The sequence below is a fragment of the Pleuronectes platessa genome, chromosome 7 (genome assembly GCF_947347685.1).
Source record: "Pleuronectes platessa chromosome 7, fPlePla1.1, whole genome shotgun sequence".
Taxonomy (NCBI): domain Eukaryota; kingdom Metazoa; phylum Chordata; class Actinopteri; order Pleuronectiformes; family Pleuronectidae; genus Pleuronectes; species Pleuronectes platessa.
The window spans coordinates 4,206,340-4,227,141 of NC_070632.1; the positions used below are offsets into that span (position 1 = coordinate 4,206,340).

At 40.0% G+C, this 20,802-nt stretch overlaps 1 protein-coding gene across 2 annotated transcripts in view; it reads left to right on the top strand.

Moving 5' to 3' along the window:
• The window catches only part of il34 (interleukin 34), a 41,426-nt gene extending 21,382 nt beyond the window's left edge, over positions 1 to 20,044 (top strand). For both annotated transcript variants that reach the window (XM_053427405.1, XM_053427407.1), the window contains exons 3-8: positions 8,310 to 8,413; positions 9,002 to 9,079; positions 9,359 to 9,436; positions 13,346 to 13,453; positions 14,284 to 14,467; positions 17,557 to 20,044. In XM_053427405.1, the coding sequence (XP_053283380.1) occupies positions 8,310 to 8,413; positions 9,002 to 9,079; positions 9,359 to 9,436; positions 13,346 to 13,453; positions 14,284 to 14,467; positions 17,557 to 17,606 (602 nt within the window). In that variant the 3' untranslated portion in view covers positions 17,607 to 20,044. The remainder of the gene's footprint in view (positions 1 to 8,309; positions 8,414 to 9,001; positions 9,080 to 9,358; positions 9,437 to 13,345; positions 13,454 to 14,283; positions 14,468 to 17,556) is intronic.
• The last annotated feature ends 758 nt before the right edge of the window (positions 20,045 to 20,802 follow it).

Consider the following 20,802-nt stretch of genomic DNA (forward strand, 5'->3'; position numbering starts at 1 on the left):
TAAACTCTAATTTAAACTTTTTGTTGTTGCCGGACCTCCCGCCTCACATAGGAATCCTGCCATTCTCATCTGCCCCTTTCATCTCCAGTCTGGACACTTTGCTGTTTCCTTGACACAACCTGATCTTGTTATACATCACAGACCTGTTCTCTATATCCATCTAAACACTCCAGCTGTGTGTCTAGGTTTACAAGATTTAATGGGCCCTTTCCACTCGATCTGGATGTTTTTGTCTGTCCCCAGTCCTGCAAAGAGGTGTTGACCTGAACCCTGAACCTCTCTTGTTCTGTTTATCTCCTAATTGTCCCCATTTACTCATGTTGCAGTTATAATTTCCTCACATGTTTCACCGTCATGCTCGGTCTTCCCTACAATGTCTTGCATTTTCTTGTGTTCTTTTATGTCAATTTTTTTTTCACCAAATTGTTTTCTTTTCCACACTTGTTGCCTGAAGGCTGCGCATTTGTTCTTGTTTTGTCACCACAAAACTTGCAACAGATCTTGTTGTGTTTGTCTTGAATTTTCTCCACCATCCGTTATTCCTGTTCTCCCGTGACATGTCTCTCAGTCCTGGTCAGATTCTCTTCCCTGACTAATTCCTCCCTCGTTTAGCAGAGTTGTTTGTGTCATATGCAAATCAACAGGTGTCCAAATTTTCCAAAATCACAAATGCTTACCCACACTCTCAGGTCTGTCACAACGTTTTCATTTCATTCTTGAATTCACACGGAATATCTGTACCTCTTTAGCGTCTCATTTACTCTTGGTTTACTGCGTTCATCGTCACAGTCCAGTGGTTCCACAAGACAAAATAAACTAGGAACATTAGTCCTTTTGGTTCAACTTGTTGATCTTCAGCCTGCATGATCCTCGCGACAAAGTGAAATAAAGGGCGGAGAGAACTCAGGATTCCTAAATTCTGACCCCTGAAGTTTTGTACCCCGTATGTCAGCAAAACCCCCTTAAACTAAAAACTCAACTTAAGTGTTTCTACATGCAATTACTTATTCTTTATTGCTAGATGTAAAACGTGGAATATCTAATTTATTACCGACAGATAAATATACAAGAGGATTCTTAACCTCATGCCAAATACTGATAACAGTGGAATTGTATTTTTGGACGAGTCTATAATAGATTTTCTCTGTTCAAATAGCAATTTTATGGAACTTTACCTGGAATAAGTATTTTCAAATTGTCTATAATATCAGGATCAAAGCTCTACAGCCACTGGAGAAAAACATGCAAACTTGTAGGTCAGACCCTTGAGCGAAGATTGATGTCACATTTCAAGAAACCCGTCAGTTTATTACAGTCGGACATCTGTGAACATTTATTTGTTTCAGATGTTCCTGCATTAAAACACAGAACTGCACAAAGAGAATAGTTACTAATCACAGTTAAGTTGATCAGAATGAGAATGTACACAGCTTGCGTTGACATGTTCAGCTATTCCCCTTGGACTTGTTTTTGAAAATCTGAACCATACCAGACAAAAATGGCATTTTCAGACATAGAAACAGAAATAAAGCATAATATTTTTGAGGTTTTAATGGTATCAAGAAATGGAAACCAATATAAAAGACAGGAAAGTAAACAAACATGAGTTTTTAGAAGAGTTTCAAAAGAGGCCACCAAGGTAGCTTGTCATTCCACAGTCGGAGTAGCCTTACAGCAAATGCCCTACCACCCCCTTGTCTCAAGCTTTGCCCTTGGGACAGGGAGGAACAGCTGGTCTGCAGATTGGCGAGTACAAGCAGGGATGGAGGTGTTGGAAAGGTTGTTAATGGAAGATGAGGCAATGCTGCTCTCTAATTTAACACGCAGCAGTAATTCTTTGTAATCTGTTTTGAAAAAGACGTACGCAGTGGAATTTGGAGATGTTAGAGGTAGTCTTTAGGGAATTCCACTAAAATAATATGTTTGTCTCTAAAATCTTGACGACCAGAGATAAAAGACAAGCTTCACTGTTGGGAAGCTTTCAAGTCGTCCATCTTTCTATATTGTCTGTAGTTTAATGGGTTAATAGCCTCAGCATCAGAGGCGCTAAGAAAGAAAGCACAGGAATGATGGGGTTGTCCAAGAATGCACTGTCGACCATTTTTCTGGATTGTTTGAAGTTGAAGTCCTGAAGTGTTTGCCAGAACCAGGAGAAGACTTGTGGAAGCATGAGGAGATTTTAATGAAATGCAGACTCGAGGGGATCGCTGTGTAAATGGACACAAGATGTGTCGCACATCACACACTGGGAGCCATCAACCTTTGGGTTCATATTTGAACCAACCATTTTTTAACCAACTGTTACAGATCAGTCGGTTTTGAGGAGTTTCAGCAATGAGTTATCATTCTATTCAGTGAGGACTGGAACATGTATCCTGCTTGACCAGTTTTCAGAGATTGTACAGTATATTGTATATATATGTATATATATGTACAGTACTGTGCAAACGTTTTTGGCAGGTGTGAAAAAATGCTGTAAACTAAGAATGCTTTCAAAAATGGAAGTGTTAACAGTTTATTTTCATCAATTAACAAAATTCAGTGAATGAACAGAAGAGAAATCTAAATCAAATCAATTTTTGGTGTGACCACCCTTTGCCTTCAAAACAGCATCAATTCGTCTAGGTAGACTTGCACACAGTTTTTGAAGGAACTCGGCTGGAAGATTGTTCCAAACATCTTGGAGAACTAACCAGAGATGTTCTGTGGATGTAGGCTTCCTCAAATCCTTCTGTCTCTTCATGTCATCCCAGAAAGACTCGTGATGTTGAGATCAGGGCTCTGTGGGGGGACATACCATCACTTACAGGACTTCTTGTTCTTCTTCACGCTGAAGATAGTTCTTAATGACATTGGCTGTATGTTTGGGGTCGTTGTCCTGCTGCAGAATAAATTTGGTGCCAATCATACGCCTCCCTGCTTGATAGATAACTATCTGCCTGTGTTTCTCATCATTGAGGATACCATTAATCCTGTCCGAATCTCCAACTCCATATGCAGAAACTTGCAAGGAACCTCCACCATGCTTCACTGTGGCCTACAGACACTCATTATTGTACTGCTCTCCAGCCCTTCAGCGAACAAACTGCCTTCTTCTACTGCCAAATATTTCAACTTTTGACTCATCAGTCCAGAGCACCTGCTGCCATTTTTCTGCACCCCAGTTCCTATGTTTTCGTGCATAGTTGAGTCGCTTGGCCTTGTTTCCATGTCGGAGGTATGGCTTTTTGGCTGGAACTCTTCCATGAAGACCACTTCTGAACAGACTTCTCCGGACAGTAGATGGGTGTACATGGGTCTCACTGGTCTCTGCCAGTTCTGAGCTGATGGCACTGCTGGACATCTTCCGATTTTGAAGGGAAATAAGCTTGATGTATTTTTCATCTGCTGCACTAAGTTTCCTTGGCCGACACCTGCGTCTCTGATCCTCAACGTTGCCCTTTCTTTGTGCTTCTTCAAAAGAGCTTGAACAGCACATCTGGAAACCCCAGTCTGCTTTGACATCTTTGTCTGGGAGAGACCTTGCTGATGCAGTATAACAACCTTGTGTCTTGTTGCTGTGCTCAGTCTTGCCATGTTATACGACCTGTGACATCAAACTGTCTTTCACAACCTCACATTGGAAGCAGAGTTTGGTTGTTCCTCACCCAGTTTGAAGCCTCCTACACAGCTGTTTCTGTTTCAGTTAATGACTACGTTTCAACCTACATGTGAAATTGATGATTATTAGCACCTGTTTGGTATAATTGGTTGATCATACACCTGACTATAATCCTACAAAATCCCTGACTTTGTGCAAGTGTAAGTATAAGAATTGAGGCTGGTTTGAAGGCAAAGGGTAGTAACACCAGATATTGATTTGATCTAGATTTTTCTGATGTTCGCTCACTTTGCATTTTGTAAATTGATAAAAATAAACAATTATTTATATTTTTCAAAACTTTCTTTCAGTGCCTGTCCTCACAGGCTCCGTCCTCCCACCTTCAACAGACTCAACAGGGTTATAACCCTGGAAAAGGAGTAATTACTCTCCATTTGTTCGTGAACCCTTATCTTTTAAGAATAGGTTGACCCCACGCTAAGGCTCAGCTCTCCGGTGGAGTCGGCCTCTAAAGCAGCTTTCAGACATGATACACTGCAGAGGTGCAAGTGTGAGAGTGAGACGCTCTGCAGTTTCTACAGACTTTATCCACCTTGTATAAAGTAATCACATGATCTCTGCAGTGGAGTTAATCTGTCACTTCCTGCCGTACATTGTGGAATCGTCAATACACTCTTTGCATATTGGAAGTCAGTCAAATAGATATGGTAGAAGTTTTAGAGTTGTGAGTTATCATTCTAAAGCATTGTGGATGGTTTGCAGTAGTTTCAAGATCCTTCATATTTTTTCTATAATTTTCTTGACACTTATTATTATTTATTGATCCCTATTTGTGACTTGCAGCTGTATCATTGCAAATGTTCCCATTTAGGGGCTAATAAATGATTATCTTATCTTATCTTATTTTATCTTTTCTTATCTTATGGCGTTTATCTGAAAAACTGTTTGACCAATGAATCGCTCCCAGTTGTGTGTTTGTGTGTTTTTTGTGTGGCTCAAACAGATTCAACAGACTGAAACACTGCAAAAATAATGCCTTCATTGCCAAGAACACTTAATGTAAAAATTATCAGTGCAAATTAGTCCATTCAGTCTCTCTCTCACAGACTAAGACGCAAGAGTTACAAGCATTCGCATATGGAGCGACATGTGCCTGCACGCAGGATCAGATGCAGAAACATATTTTATGAAGCATTTACAGCCTCTATGAACTTTTCACATGTGCAGTTCTTTGACAGCCAGCACAGACTCATACACACATCCATCATCATTAAAACCAAGCTAACTGAGATGACTCAATTCATAGTGTTCCACTGCTAAATCAAGGGGCCAGTCGTTTTTCGTGTAATATACGAGTAATGTAATGTGAGTAATGGCGATTTAAACAATTATAACGAGCTGCTCATCTGCATCAATGGTCTGGATTTAGTTGAATTCATGCAGGTAAAAAGAAGCAGCTGTGAATAAAAACCAAAGCAGAGACTTTTCTGGGATATTGAGCTTTTGCATGCTTCATCTGACAGTCATTTTCTGTTCTCTACATGAAGGAAGACTTCCAGATGGAGTAGCAGCTCTTCCACTCTCTTACCTTTGGGTTAATAGGCTGTCAAAAGAGTGTCGGCATCAAACAACCCACAGACGCATGATGCAAGGACACATATGGTTGTTCTTAAAGAAGATGGAGTAGTCGGAAGTGGTTTTTCACATCCTATTCAAATAGTAAAGAAAACATCAAGAAAATAGGATTTTTACCACCAATGGTGTGAGAATATGAAATTGAAATTATTGTGATGTTGAATGTGACAATACTGCAATTATTACCTCTGTGAGGGCAGGTCTGAAAGAATCCACTGGAGGGATTACCATGAAACTTGGTGAAAGGGTGTGGTGTGGGTCAGAGAAGAGCCTGTTAAATTTGGTGCGGATCCATATTTCTGTCACTTTCTTTAACATCTTTATGAATTTATATTTTTGCGAATGATTGTGTGAAATTTGGAGCAGATCCAAGTATCTTAAGAGAATTTAAATGTGGTTTCATAAGAGGAGTGAACCAGTTCCAGTTGCAGTTATAAATACTTGAACTTTTCCTTAAATTAAAAGTGAACACTGCTTATGTAGAAATTGGTAAAAGTGGTAAACTAATCTATTTAATTTAGATGTGGTTTTCATGGGCCCTGGCAGAGGACTGTGCTCTCGGAGCGCCCTTCTACTTTGGGATTCAGTGGAAGAATAAATAGATTCATATAATATATCAAGAACAAGAATAATAAATAATGTATCTCATCTTATAGTCTGGGAGATTTTATATTAGCTCCGGGGGAAGATCTCCAACTCGAGCTCTAAGGTTTCCAAAAAATTCATGCTGTGCTGGAACAACTTTGCAAAACAAGTGAGATCCCCAGAGTTTTGTGGTCAGTGTGTAAAAGTGGTTTCTAATGAGGTCAAACACACATTTGAAAAACCTGCAACGAAATGTTGGAAATCACTTGGACGATGAACTCGTCAATGTTGTTTTTTCCTTATTCAATTATTTGCTTTTGCATTGCAAAAAACCTGAAAATGTGTTAAATGGCAAGACAAGCATTTTCATGTGAGGTGAGATGCAAATCCCTTTTACTGAATTCTTAAAATAACAGATTTTATTCTTTAGTATTCCCACGACATCAATTGGACAAGATACCGTAACCCAAGTTGTGCTGTCATGACCTCCTGACTTTATCCAGAGGGGCTTGTGCGAGAATGCAAATGTCCGAGTCAGTGTTTCCCGCCGGTCTTCTAGTTAAAACTCCAGAGAGTGTCTAAGTCGGGATGTTGATTTCGAAAGCTGTTGGTAAAAAGGCCCGAGGCCGGTGTTGATGTCCCATAAACAAAATCACAAAATGATTTTTGCAGCAGAGTTTATACACCATGTCCGGCCTCCTGCTGCGCTAACCGGCCTCCACCCCCCACCCTCACCTCAACTGTTGTGTTGTGTAGAAATGGGACTCATGAAATATTACTGTCAATGTGTCTCATCAGCTCAGTTGAGAGCAGGCTCTAGTCTTTACAGGACAACCTCCGTTTCCCAACATCTGGTTTTATAAAAAATTTTAAGACTTTGTTGAGAAAGTTTCCCTGACATGTTTTTATTGCAAAGAGATGCCTGTCAAAATCATTGAAACCTTGTATTACTTACACAATAACTGAAACATGAAGTAAACTAATTTGATTATCATCAAAGTCAATCACAGGCTCTTCAGAGCTGTCACAATGACTTTATATGACTGTTTTTATTTTTTTTCCTTAACCCTCTCCATAGGAGACATTACACTGGGGCTTTCTATTCAAAAACAACGTCTGATGCTCTGAACCTGTAGTTTTCATGGAATGTGAAACGATACCAAAACACATTTCTGTGAGATTAATAGAACTGTTTATGAATCTATCGTATAATCATGTCCAAAGGGATTCAAATCGTTTTTATAATAATCACTAAATTATGTAAATTACACTTGATTTGGAACTCTAGTTCAAATTAAGAGCTTTCTGACTCTATCTTTGTGGAATTGACAAACTAAGAAAATGTTGATTGGGGTTCTTATATTTTCAGGACTCTCCAATGTTTCGTTATTCCATCATAACCTGCAAGAGTTTCTGAATAAGCTAGTGTAGCATGCTGTGCTGCCAAAGGGGAAATAAATCCATGACAAGTGTAAGCTAGCTATTAGCGTCTCGCATGCAGCAGGCTTTCATGCGCACCCCAGTAAAAAGACAATAAAAAGTTAATGTATTTTTTTACGGCCCGCTGCCTATGTGGCAGTGCTGAAGGCCAGTCCATTATGAACCAGAGAGAAAATCTGTTAGACCGCCAGGAGTTACGTCAGTCACTGCTGATGAAGACTGAGTAGGTAAAGGCCGCTGTCAGAGGGTAATTGTGCGAGAGGAACGAGGGCGAGAGGGAAATCAATCATCAGTGAATATGAATCCCTGAAAAGAGTAAATACTGACGGCAGTAAAGTGATGAACAAGAAGCCATGTAGAAGGAGTGTACCTGATTGAAGTCCTGAAGCAACACCCCATCTGTCTGCGATGGACTGACACACAAGTAGTTCGAATGACTCGCTAGCCTGAGTATCTTGAAGCTTTCTGGAAATCTGACCCCTGTGTGTGTTTTACCAGTTAGGATTAAGGCTTAGGGACACTGAGTCAAAATAAATTAAACGCAGCTCAAGAGACATTCGAGAGCATCGGTAACTTGTAGAAATGTGTAGAACAAGCTGTTGACATGTGGTGTCCAGGTGACGTTCCCTACTGACTGTGGGGGTTCCCTGACTTTTATAAGTTGCCATGAGGTCGACCTTTGTGCTCTTGAATCAGTGGCGTGACTGACAGTCCCAGAAGGGCTCAAAGAGGGAGTGCTGAAGTTAGACTTCAAGTCTGAATGATTATTATCAAAGCGCTGTCAAGCCACAACACAAGCATAGAAACACCCTGTGCACATACACATGTTGCACACAACATTGCATTTACTGGGACAGGCCGTATAATGGGGTTTGGCCAGTCAGGTAACCCCATTACTCTATGTGTTGTAGCCAGACTGTAAAACAAAGACAGACCCAGTCCATATGTAGACTGTGAGCATTTACTGTGAGTCATGGCCCGTGCACGGCAGTTTTATGCTTTGTTGAAAAATGAAAGTTCATCCTATCTGTTGCTCTTGTCTCCGTAGGCCTGTGTCTGCTTGAACCTGTTCTGACGGCCCTGACGCCAGCCAGCATGTGCACGCCCTTAAAGACACTCAACGACAGCCTCAGCCACAGGCGACGGTACATGGTGAGAGAATGATGACATGATTGTAAGATTGTCTCCATGAAGTTGTTGTCAGCTCAGCAGGCGCCCCCAGGTGTGGGAAGGTGAGCGGTCAGTTGTCATGACTTCTGACTCAGGCCTGTTATCGCGGTGAAATCTCCTTCCTCCCCTGGTGCACGTTGGGTCACTGTAAAAATCACTTCCTAGTGTTTTAAATTAAAATATCTCTGTCTGGTTATAGTTTAAAAAAGATAACTATTCAGGGTTTTTCATATTTGCGGTTTTCAAACTCTGAGAACAACAATAAAACCTCAGTTGGGTCTTCAGTCTTGATAAAGTATGAATTTGTTCCTATAATAATAAACAAACATCGTGTTTATACAAATTAAAATACTGTAATAAAAGATTAATAACTTCGAATTTTTATTCCAGAGGACATAACACAATGGCAGCTTTGTGTCTTACTGAACTGGATTTGTGGGCTATGGAAGAAAATGTTCCTACTAATTTAAAAACATTGATGGATCACTAAGTGTGCAAATTGATCATTTGATGAATAAAACATTAATGGATTTGTAATTTTTCTCTCCCTTATTTTTAACTGTGTTACAGAAGCACAACTTCCCCATCAACTACAGCATCAGGGTTCATCAGAAGGAAATCTTCAAACTGTCAAACATCCGCAGAATGGTAAAAATGATGACAAGCTTTTACCCTTTGAGTCTTGAGTTATTGACTCTAATCAATTTCCTGCCAGAGGACATGAATCTAGTCTCACATGTCCATAGTTGAAGCCTTTGGCTTTATTCCACCATTAATCTGGAGATCTGGAGACAGCAGACCATAAAACCTCCAACTGAACCTGAGCCATCAATAATTTAACTTCATACATCCTCTCCTCTCCTCCTCTCCTCCTCTCCTCCTCTCCTCCTCTCCTCCTCTCCTCTCCTCCTCTCCTCTCCTCATTAGAAGTTGCAGGTGGAGGGATTGGATGAGCTGGTTCTCCAGAGGCTGTGGTTCCAGGTCAACCAAGGAGTGTTAAAAAAGGTACGGAAAAAAGCTTCTCCTTTGAGATAAGGATCACTTCAAGAGACCAAGTAGAAAGACAGTGTCTCTCTGTCGTCATTCAAAACCAATATGGAAGATAAGAGACACATCAGCAGCTGTCAACACTCATTTAGCTTTAAATGCTGTAAAATTGAATTGAAGATGATTGAGGGTCATAAAATACAAACAGACGAATGATCTCCATTCACGGTGCAGCACAAATCAGAGGCTGATCAATTAGAACAAGCTTTCCAGTGAGTGTTTGTTCTACTTAAGACGCATCAATATTAATATGTTTGACCAATATGTATTTTTGGCTTCCAATATTAAGGAGTAGAAAATCCCAATGCTGATATATTGGCTGATATATGAAATAAAAAGTTGGCACTTACTCCTAAGATGTCGTTATCAAATACTTAAAACAAATAAGTCGTAGATAAACAAGAATATCCAAATACAGCCAATTATAAGAACTTGATTAAAGTGAATGAAATGTTTTTTATATAAAATGTAAACTCTTCTCATTTTAACCATCCTTTCTGAATAGGGTGGGTTCATCCCGGTGAAATATAAATTATTTAAGATCCTAAAATCCTCCAAACAAGTGATAAATTGTTAAACTCAACAAAATTATGCACTTTTTAATGTGAATTTATTGTATTACAAACAATTTAAAACTTTGTAACTAAATACTCGTGTAAATTCAGTTTCTTTAATTGCTTAATCAGAAGAATCAGATGTGACTCTCGTGTGTGGTCGTTGGCGGTGGTTCCTCAGAGAGACTCGTCCAGAGCTGACTGACCGATGACCTTGAGCTCGCATGTTGAGCCCCCTCCCTCCTAAGTGGAAACGCAGAGTATCAGTTACCGTTGGAACATATTTAGTTGGTTAAATGCAGAACTCACCATTTTTTTTTTTTTTTTTAAATATTTTTATTAGGAGGTAAGGCACAGTAGGACAGAAATCAATGTCAAATTTACATTGGGTATCATAAAATCTCAGCACGACAATCAGCAATACACAAAGACATTGATACCACAAAAACACTGCGCATCTTGATCAAGAGTAGTATATACAGTCTTCCTCCTAGGAAGTTTTTCTTATTTTATGGACCACATGAACGTGGTCCAGCAAACAACACATTACACAACTCAATGAAAACAACAACAATAATGATAGATAGATAACTGGAAATTATATTAAGTAACAATTATGTATTAAAGCTGCACAGTATAAACAAATAAAAGGAAAGAAAAAATAAAATATACATAAATAAAAAATATATATATATAAATAAAATAAATAAATAAATGAATGAATAAAAAGGAAGAAGAAAGAGAGAAAAGAGAGAGAGAGGGGGTTCCGTCAATCAGGGGGCAGGGACTGGAGAGAGTGGAAGAATGTAAGAAAGGGAAGCCACTTACTATAAAATTTGTTAGAGCTGCCTTTTACTGAATATCTGATCTTTTCCAGCTTTAGAAGAGACATGGTGTCGTTGAGCCACTGAGTACTAGAGGGAGCTTTAGTCGACTTCCAGTGGAAAAGAAGGTGGCGTCTTGCCAGTAAGGAAGTAAAAGCTAAAATGTCTAATTGTGTAGAGGTAAACCGGTTATGGTTCTCTGTGAGCCCGAATATGGCAACATGGGGGGAGACTTTTATAGTCACTGAGAGTATTTTTGACATGGTGTCAAAATAATTCAGCCAAAAGCAAGAGAGTAGCGGACAAGAGTAGAACATATGGGTTAAATTGCAGGATGAGGCATGACATTTGTCGCATTTGTCAGTGATACTGGGATAGATTTTCGACAGTCGCGCTTTAGAAAAGTGGACTCTAACCACTATTTTAAACTGTATAAGTGTGAGACGAGCGCAGGATGAACTTGTGTGAATTTTCTTAAGAGCAGTGTCCCACCAGTCATCCTCCAAATTCAGATCTAGTTCAGAACTCACCATTTTATGAGAGAACTCAATCCCGTCTTCAATCCCGGAAGTAAATCTGCTTGGACATCAAAGTCCGGACATGTGAAGTATTAACGACCCAGTTACTGCGGTTCCTTTTATTACAACTCGGCCAATATAATAACGCCGCTCACTAAAACGCTTCTTGTTTTTACAGTTTGGTTGAAATGCTCCTCGACCTTTTCTATCGCCCGCGAAGCTGCTCTCACTCGGACCTAAAGAGTGAGGGAGGAGCTCAAGTTAAATTGGGTCATTCCAGTTCAAACTAAATAGTAACTTACAGTTTATCCACCGAAACAGAGAACGAATATTTTACATTTTATTTATCATTTTCATATCTTAAAAATGTCCCAATCTCAGCACATCACAAAATATGACATATCGATTTTTGTTGAAGCTCCTGATTGGATCCTTGGTTTTGCTTTGAACTATTCTTTTGTTCCATACTGTATGTCGTATTGATAGGTGCTTGCGTCTGCTAGTGTGATTCTAATGTGTGGTTTGGCTTTTATTGTTCATGTTTGTATTCATGATGTAATGTAAGGTGTGTTTAGATTGTTTTTTTTATATGAGATAGATAATGATTGTAAATACAAATTATTTGATTTAAGAAAATACACTTAAACAACGTGCAACAACCTCCTCTCCTGCTTTTTGCCTTCAGGTCAAAAGTAAACGAGCAAGTGCCAATCACCCAAGCTGCTGAGAAACCTAATGAGGCGTGCCCCCCCCCCCCCACCCTCTTTAACCTCTGTTATCTAACCCTTACCCCCTAACCCTGCCTTAAGTAGGGACTAATTGCATATAACCCCCAGTTATTCAAAACGACAACACCCTCAAACAAACAGTTGATGCCCACTTAACCTAATACTGACTCATTTAGAGCTAAGTGAGTCTCATGGTTCCTCGCAGTCGCCTGCAACACACCAGGCTCTGTGGACAGTAATGCACTTAGAGGCTGACCAACAAACTTAATGAAATCAACCCCCAAAAAGCTAAAAATATCAACTTCATTACATGTTGGATCAGGCAGGAATTCCAAGATTCAAGACTTTCTTGTGATGTGCACAAAAATTACATTCAGCAGTCGCTGGAAATGAAAGGCTGTGGTCACAGGCTCTCCTCTAGCAATGCTCGAAATATTACGCAAGAATTTTTTTTAAATGTATATGTAATTTCATATTAAGAATTAAAAATTAAAATAAAAAAATATGCACCGAAACAAAGTTGTGCAATGTGCAGAGTTTAGAGGAATTTATTGCAGATTGGAGGAATGTAAACGTATGGCCTGGGGGATGAAACTGTCTCTGAGCCAGGCGGGGATGCCAGTCAGGATTCTCTCTATGGTGCACCTGTAGAAGTTGCAGAGAATACTGGAATCCATTTTTGAGCCTCTACAGCCTGCGGAGGAAGATGAGCCGCTGACTGGCCGTCTTCCTGATGGAGTCTGTGTGATGGGTCCAGGTCAAGTCCTCACTGCTGTGACTCTCTCCACCTGGACTCGCCACACAGACTCCATCAGGAAGACGGCCAGACAGCGGCTCCAAAGAGAACAACGTTATAAGTTAGCCTGAAAACAAGGCCAACCTTTTACCTACAGCGATGCCCTGCATGCTGCAGATTAGTGTTAGAGGGTCCAGGTCTTCCCCTGTCGTGGGAAACAGCTTCCGTGAGGCTGGTAAGATGGGGGGGGGGGGGCTTGTGGGCCTCTTTTGACCTTAAATGGATTCCACTTCATCAGTTCATAGTAGCATATAGCACATGATTAACGTTCCTCATAGCTAAACCACACATATTCCAAGTGTGAAGCCCATAAGCTGAATGCATTATGTGCACGTCACATACAGACAGACGTTTCTAGAATTATTCTAGATACTCTGGATGTCTTTATTCTGTCATTCAATGGTTACTGTTGTTAAATACTAACCTAAAGTCTCATTTAAATTTCAGATCATCCGGATGATGGCGGAGAGACATCCTTCGCGGCCATACACCGCTGAGCTGGAGCGACGGTTCAGGGACGCCGAGGGAGTCTTTGTGGAGTCGCATCCCACCGAGGTGAGGCAGAGGTCACGGATCTGCACCTCAGCTGTGTTCACTTCCTCTGCAAATGAAGCAATTCAATAAGTGAATCAACTTCCCCCAGACTCTGAGGGTCGGAGGAGATCTGGCAGCAGATGGATATCACATTGATTCTATTTATCAATACAGGGAATGAATGCCCTCATCATTAGAAGATTAAAGGAAGCAATTTATGACCCCCCCCAAAAAAAGTTAGTTGAAGGTGAATTTAGTAAACGCATTGATCATTGAGTGAAATGCGTAAGAGGGATTTTTTGCCGGGTCATGACGACTGGGATGCTGTTTTTCTTCTCTCCGTGATTTTGACTCATCTTCACTTCTATTTGATCAAAAAATCAAATGTTCCAGTGCATTTTTCAGCATGAATAAGTCCAATCTGAACTCTGAGTCGCTTCAGGACAGAGGTCACGGCAATAAAACTTCAAGGCCAGCTTCTTAACGTCAGACATGGATAATCGAACAAATTAAATCCAGATCCATTTACCTACAGATGTTTTTATCAGGCATCATCACCCCATAATTTAGGCTTAAGCAGGGAGTGAGTTTGATGTCGGCAGAGACAAAAACATCAGACGGTCTACGTTTGCTCCTAATTTGTCCTTTTCTTGTGGCGTTCCATCGTCATCTCAATTATTTGGTTAAATATATATGAAAAGTGGAAGAGGTCAAGGACGTGCATCTCTTCCATTAATCTCAATTGTCTCAGTTGCCCATCTTCCTGACTCACCTCAGAATCCCTGAGAAACATCTACAAAAAAATGCTTTTTATCTTATCCCAATGACAGTAATCGTTCATGTGTGTGTAGGTGTTCCAGAAAGAGCTTCCAGAGACAATCCAGGACATTTGGGATTGTTTAACAGAGGAGCCTGAACGAGTGCCGGAGACCAGCTGGAAGTTCGCTACTCCAAAATCCCTCTTAGACAACTTCTGCCAAACCATGTACTGCCTCTTCAGCGACTGCTTTGCCAGCGGCGGAACACAGCAGGACTGTGAGTTTAACTGAAGAAATGTCACAGCAACACGATCTACAGCTAGAAACGTTTAATCCTAATGTGACTGCTGTGTAGTAACCGACATTTTGATGCAAATCTGAAAACTTGTGGGGACTAAACATGTTGAGAAACTCACACAGGACGATTTTTTTACTCTTCACATTCATACTGTAGCCAACAATTATTGAAAGGTCCAATCCTTGCTATGCAAAGAACCTTGTAAGAAAGTATGAAATGAGGAAAAACAATTTAAAGGTCCAGAGTGTAAGATTTAGGTGAAATTGATCTATTGGCATAAACTGATATTTGATCAGTCAGTTTAGACGTGACTCAAATTTATTGGTACGCACAAATAACTTTTGTTTCTGAGGCCAACTGTGATGTGTAAGTGTCCTCTCTGACAAAGCCAAGCCTTTGGTGTTTCAGATGCATTTGGACAAATCCTGGAGATTTACAAGTGATACTGATATTAATTTAAATTCCAGACCGACACACACAGATCATAGAACTAGACGATATCTCAGTCATTTTTACATCTGGCTGCATGAACGATTTACAGCACATCACAGAATCAAGGGGAATGGACCAGATATGTTTTTAGAAAGGCACAGTGGAGGCTGACGGGGTTAATAGTTTACAATTTAAATGCAACCGGCCTTGTTTTCAGTCTGTTGGGACATTTTAGGTGCATTTTCATCAGGTGTGTCAAACCTCATCATTTGAGAAGTAGACAGCTACATGAAAAAACTGAGCAGTATTTGTCAAATTAATATATAGTATATTTAATACTACGACTATAAAAAGGTTTAATATTGAAACAGTAGTGAAAACTGCACTTTAACGTTTTTTACTAGACATTCGGTTATTACATTTGTCGTACACAGAGTTCTGTCCAATGACTGTCTGTGGTGTTAATGTGCGTGAAATGCCGCGTAATGTGTCATTATGAACTGGTTTTGCTAACCATGGCTAGCTCTTGTGCAGCTGGAACACTACAGACTCGGGTAATTCAGGTGTGATGTCATTCCAAGGGCCGACCTTCTCTCTCCTCTCTCCTTTTTCCAAGTTTCTGGACCTGGGTGGTTCTGAGTCATTGTTTGTCATCTCCATGCATGGGTTTCTCCCTGTGCAACAGCTGTTTCTGCTCATCCCGATATTGTAGTGACACCTTCTCCTCTGACATTTCCATGCTGGATTCTCAGTACAGGTTTGAGGCTAAAGCCCTGGCGTCCAGATCTTGAGAATTTGATGGCCACTCTCCCAATTCGGGTCATCTTGCTCCTTGACTTCTTTGAACTTCAATCTTGATTTCCTGTTGAAAACTAAACACCACTAACAGTGTATCAAGAAATATGTTACACAGATGTTTTACAGATGTTGCTATGTGCTGTAAATGCACTTATACCAAGGGTAATCATTTTCTAGATGGAACAGTATATATGTTAACATCTGGAAAATATAATATCACTACCTTCCTTGAAGAAACATCTCTCTTGTGGGCTTTAAGTGACAGTATAAGAAGTAGCTCACAATCTCTTGAGAATGGAATTAAATCATCTCTGAAAGATGGTCATGAAAACTTTCTTATTTTTTTTTCCTTTGCAACAGTGTCATTGTTCATTGTAGAAAATCCCTGAGGATAATCCATCACTCCCTTGTCTGTCTTTGAGTTACAGTTTGTCCCGAACACCCAAATATCAATCACGCCTTTGGCTCGAGGCAAACTAACTAATTTATGGCCAAAGTTAACAATCTTGGCTTCTTTGGGGAAAAAAAGTCTCCCTGTCCTCAGCAAGAATCGAATCGTGTACTTTGTCTTTAGAATTTAATTTAGAATTCTAAATCCTGGCTATTGTTGGTTTGGTTCCCGCTCCTTTGTTTCGTCGGGGGAGCTGCCTGTCACTCTTAGGAGAAAGTCCGTGTTTGAGTGACATGCCAAAGCCAGCCAGTAAGACACAATAGGATTTCCCAACAATAAACTATTCATACAAAGTGTGCAAGCTGAGCCAACGACTAAGCCAAGACTGAGCCGAAGAAATTATCATGCACTCTTTGTAGTGTTGTGATAAAAGCATTATTTGTCAACCATGTAATTAGTCCAACTCCTCAGTCAGTCGAAGGGGCTCCTGTATGCACCTGAGCAGGATTGCACCAGTTAACGTTGAGCCAGGAAAAACCCTAATGTTTACAATAACCTTCTGAGGCTGAATCCCTCGTCTCAAGAAGAGTGAAAACCTCACAACTCTATGGACATGTTTCTCTATTTAAACTCTTGACCCCCAAAAAGTTGCTGTTGACTATTAGAACTGCTCACATTCCTCTTTTATATGTGTGCAAATCCACTTTTACAGCTCAAGGTAGTAAATCATCATATTTCCGAAAAAAACATCTTGGAATCCAGCTTGAGGTGTGAAAGTCAGTCGTGTGTGGTTTCTCAGTTGTGTGAACACTGTGTGATGTGGGGGAGGACTGCGGCTCTGTGGCAACACCACAAACATTGATAAGCATCTGAGAATTGATAACAATACGATGGGTTTATACGGAGGTGGCCTGAAGAAGAGGAGGAGAAAGTTAAGACATAATCCAGGTACACAGAGGGAGCATGTTGCTACTGCAATGGTTTATCAGTGCCACTGGTCATGGGAAGGTGATTCACTTCTGTGAACACTTCAGCTTGAGTTCCAACAGCAGGATTCTTAAAACCAACATTAAGATAAATAAATTAAATGTAATAAATAAATGCTACAACAAATAACTACAAAAATCAGGGCTGCAGCTTTTGAGTTGAGTTTGAAATCCACAGTTCGGTTTAGACCTCGATTGTTGAGCCACAGTTTGGGTTTTGGATTAATTAAGTAAAAAAAATGCTCCTCATAACTGACTTTAATGTGCCTGTGGAGTCTTGAGACTCAGGGTAATTATCCCTCTTGAGATATTTAAACTACTTTAACTTGTAGTTGTTGAAAGTGTGGTACTTTTTACCTTAAGTTTTTTTTAATTAGTAATTACCTACTTAATGTAGGCATATGAGCAAACCAATCGTGTTCCTTGACCCTTAATGGATTCTCATATTGTCTATTTCACAGACTGTGGCGTTTTCCATCGGATGAAAGGCAGGAAGAAAGACGAAAGCTGAGAAGAGCCGAGTGGGGCGCAGGCCCTGTGGATACTGACTCAGGATTTGTATCATTAGCTGTCGGGGTAGAGGGGTGAACGGACGACCCACAGCCAAACAAGACATGAATAAGTCTTTCTCAATATCTACCAAAGAGGGCCTAGATTGTCTGGACGATCCGATGGAGACGCTCCATGAATCAAAGCAGACTGAAACAATAGGCACATTAACAGCATTCATATTATTTTGTGAGCATTTGGACTCTTTACTTTACATAAAGCTCATTTTGGAGTAAAATCTCCAACTCCTTCCAACTCTTTACCCACTGAGGAAGCCCAAAGTGTTTTTATCGCTTCATAGCATCTCACACTGATGCTGTAGTATTTGAGATTCCAGCTTTGGAAGATAACTATTCATGTTCACACATACGGACTAAACTGATGTACGATCAATATATTCGATATATTCTCTCCTAAAGTGGATTATTCAAGAAAGGGGGGCGCACAAGCTCCCGAATTCAGTGAGGGGTTAACTTCTGGACTGAGAACATCAATGTGGCTTTGCAAAATCTCTACCAACACCCTGATGTTCTCCCCTGGGCCTGGATGGTCCAACTCAGAGACCCGACCAGAGGCAACAAGAGAGACTACACATTGGATTGTTAGTGGATTGAAAAACAACCGAGTTTGTACCCGAGACCGACTTCTCTTCTCTGTTTGCCCCATCACATCATGTGTATGTGAACTGAACTTCAAACCTTTTAGGCAAACGGATAACTACTGTTTTCTCTTCCTTCTTCAATTGTTGACAATGCATTTCTTAACCTACAGCCTACATTTAAAGTGATATTCTATCAGTGTGTCATAGACCCAAAACTGCATAAACATAAACTTTCAAAAATGTATTTATTTCTATTTGTTTATCGTGTGTGAGTGAGAGCTGAACCCAGAAAAACGACAACATACGACCTTCCTCCATCCGAGCCGTGCATCTTCATATCTACTGTAGAATATAAATCCTGCTACTAGATTAGATTTTTCCTCAGATGCAAACAGAGTCTAGAGAGTTTGCGGTGATAAAAGCCGACGCCGGTGTCTATGCATGTTAAGAAAATTCCTGTGATCTCCAGCGGAGTTAATAAGCCTAAATAATTCGGAGGATTAGTTGCTGTTGTGATTGCAGAGAACCTCCTGTGTTGTGCAGGTGTGAAAGGAAAAAAAGCCCCAGGTCATGTTTGAAAGCGGGTTTTGTTTCACTCATATTCATCAGGGTGTTGAACCAAACCAGTCAAGAGACCCAATGACCTGATGTACTCACTAAGTAACAAGCAGCAGAAAATGATGAACAGCTGGGCTCAGAAAGTCAAGCACCTGTTTAGTCGAGGTTGAGTTGCGAAACAACTGTGATTTTATTATTTTCACACTTACAACACATCAGATCCCTGAAAGAGGAAGTTAGGAAATCCACTCAGCTTTTCTCAGCCATTGTTATCAAGTGCTGAGGACGTTCACTGCTGAGTGGATCAACAGATCACCTGAAGGCCCTCTGCAACTGTCGGGGTTGGAATGCAGCCTTGATCTTGTCTCGTTACTCGACTGAAATATGATTTTTTGTTTTACATTCCTCTCATGGATTTTACATTCCTCGCGCGATTATCGATGATGAAGATGAAGGTGGAGGAATAAGCCGATTATGGTGGACGGTTCCCGGTCGGAACATACAGAGCAATGATGTCAGGTTGGTGCACAGGAAGGATTTAGTAATTACACATAGAGGACACTGTCTGCCTATTGAGAAGTGTGTAGGAATACAATTTTGTTCCGTACAAATTGAACATTGCGATGTTTCACTAATCTTCAGGTATAAATTTGAGTCTCACCCAAAACTGCAGTAAGAATCCACTTTCAGTTCATGCGCTCACTCCTCATGTCACATATGATCTACGTACAAGCTTTGCAAGTCCAATCGTGTCACTCTTTAGACAGGAGAATGATGATGTTAAATTATTACTATATATATATATATATTTACAGCATTGGGTTGAGCAGCTTCCATGCGTTTCAGAAGGCAAAACAAAAGAAGCCCTGTTATAATGTATCAGATGAAAGATAAATATTGGTGTATTTCTATAAATGCAGTAAATGTATTTTTATTATACTTTATCGATCTTATGTAACCGTATGGTTGTTTTTTCGTAACCATAAGAACATTTTAAGGTGTATTCAAAGATCCTTTATTATAAAGATGTAGTGATATTTACTACCTGACTGACTGGCAACAACAGAAAGATGATAAACTACAAACACACGGATGGTTGTTGTCTGTGGTCTGAAGATATGTGTAAGAAACATTTTTTTTTATACACAAGATAATGAATTATTTATTTTTGGGAAATGTATAATGCTACGTGACAATACTTTTATGAAAGAAAAATAAAAACCAAATTTTTTATCAACTAATCCTGTGTCCAGAGTCCAGTCAGTGTTAAAGAGCCATTAAAGACATTATTATTCCACTGGGTTCAGTTGTCTTGCATAATAAAATGCGGGTCTTTCAATGATGTGTTGATCATATTTTATCTTTTAAGTTGATTATCTAACTTTGTTAAGAGTTAATAAGGTGTACATGGAGAATAAGAGAGAAAGAGAGATAGACTGTTCTTGTGCTAAAAATTTACTCCCATGTATTTCGTCTCAGAGGTTAAACTAAAAGCCGTTTAGAGCTTGGATCTGCCTCTGTGGCCTTTTCTGTAGATAGAAGGGTGAGGGTGAGGGTGAGGGTTATATATATATTTGTGGACTATGTACAGAAATAAAAAACACCTTAAATATATAAGTTAAAGTTGTAAAAGCTGGCTAGCCATGTCAATTTTAACATTTTCAGCATTGTTTGCCATGGACATATGTCTGATTAGAAAAAGTAAAGACCCTTACAAAACCATAAGTGCCTGTAAAAAGACGTCCTCCTCGATGGCAAAAGCACAAAAAAAACTATCTCATACCGAACAACCCACCGTGTGGCAGGAATGCTGTCTGTGATTCCTACCAGCACACTTTTTAAAGCTGGAATCAGTCCTAGTCACAGAGTGGGAGCCTGGGTACTGATAACCCTTTGAAGACCCTCACTGACTCACTCCAAACAACTGCGCTGCTCCTGGGAACCAGGTCAGTCTCAGCTTGTTTTGAAAAGATGTTCCACCAGCTGAAAACAGAAGTTG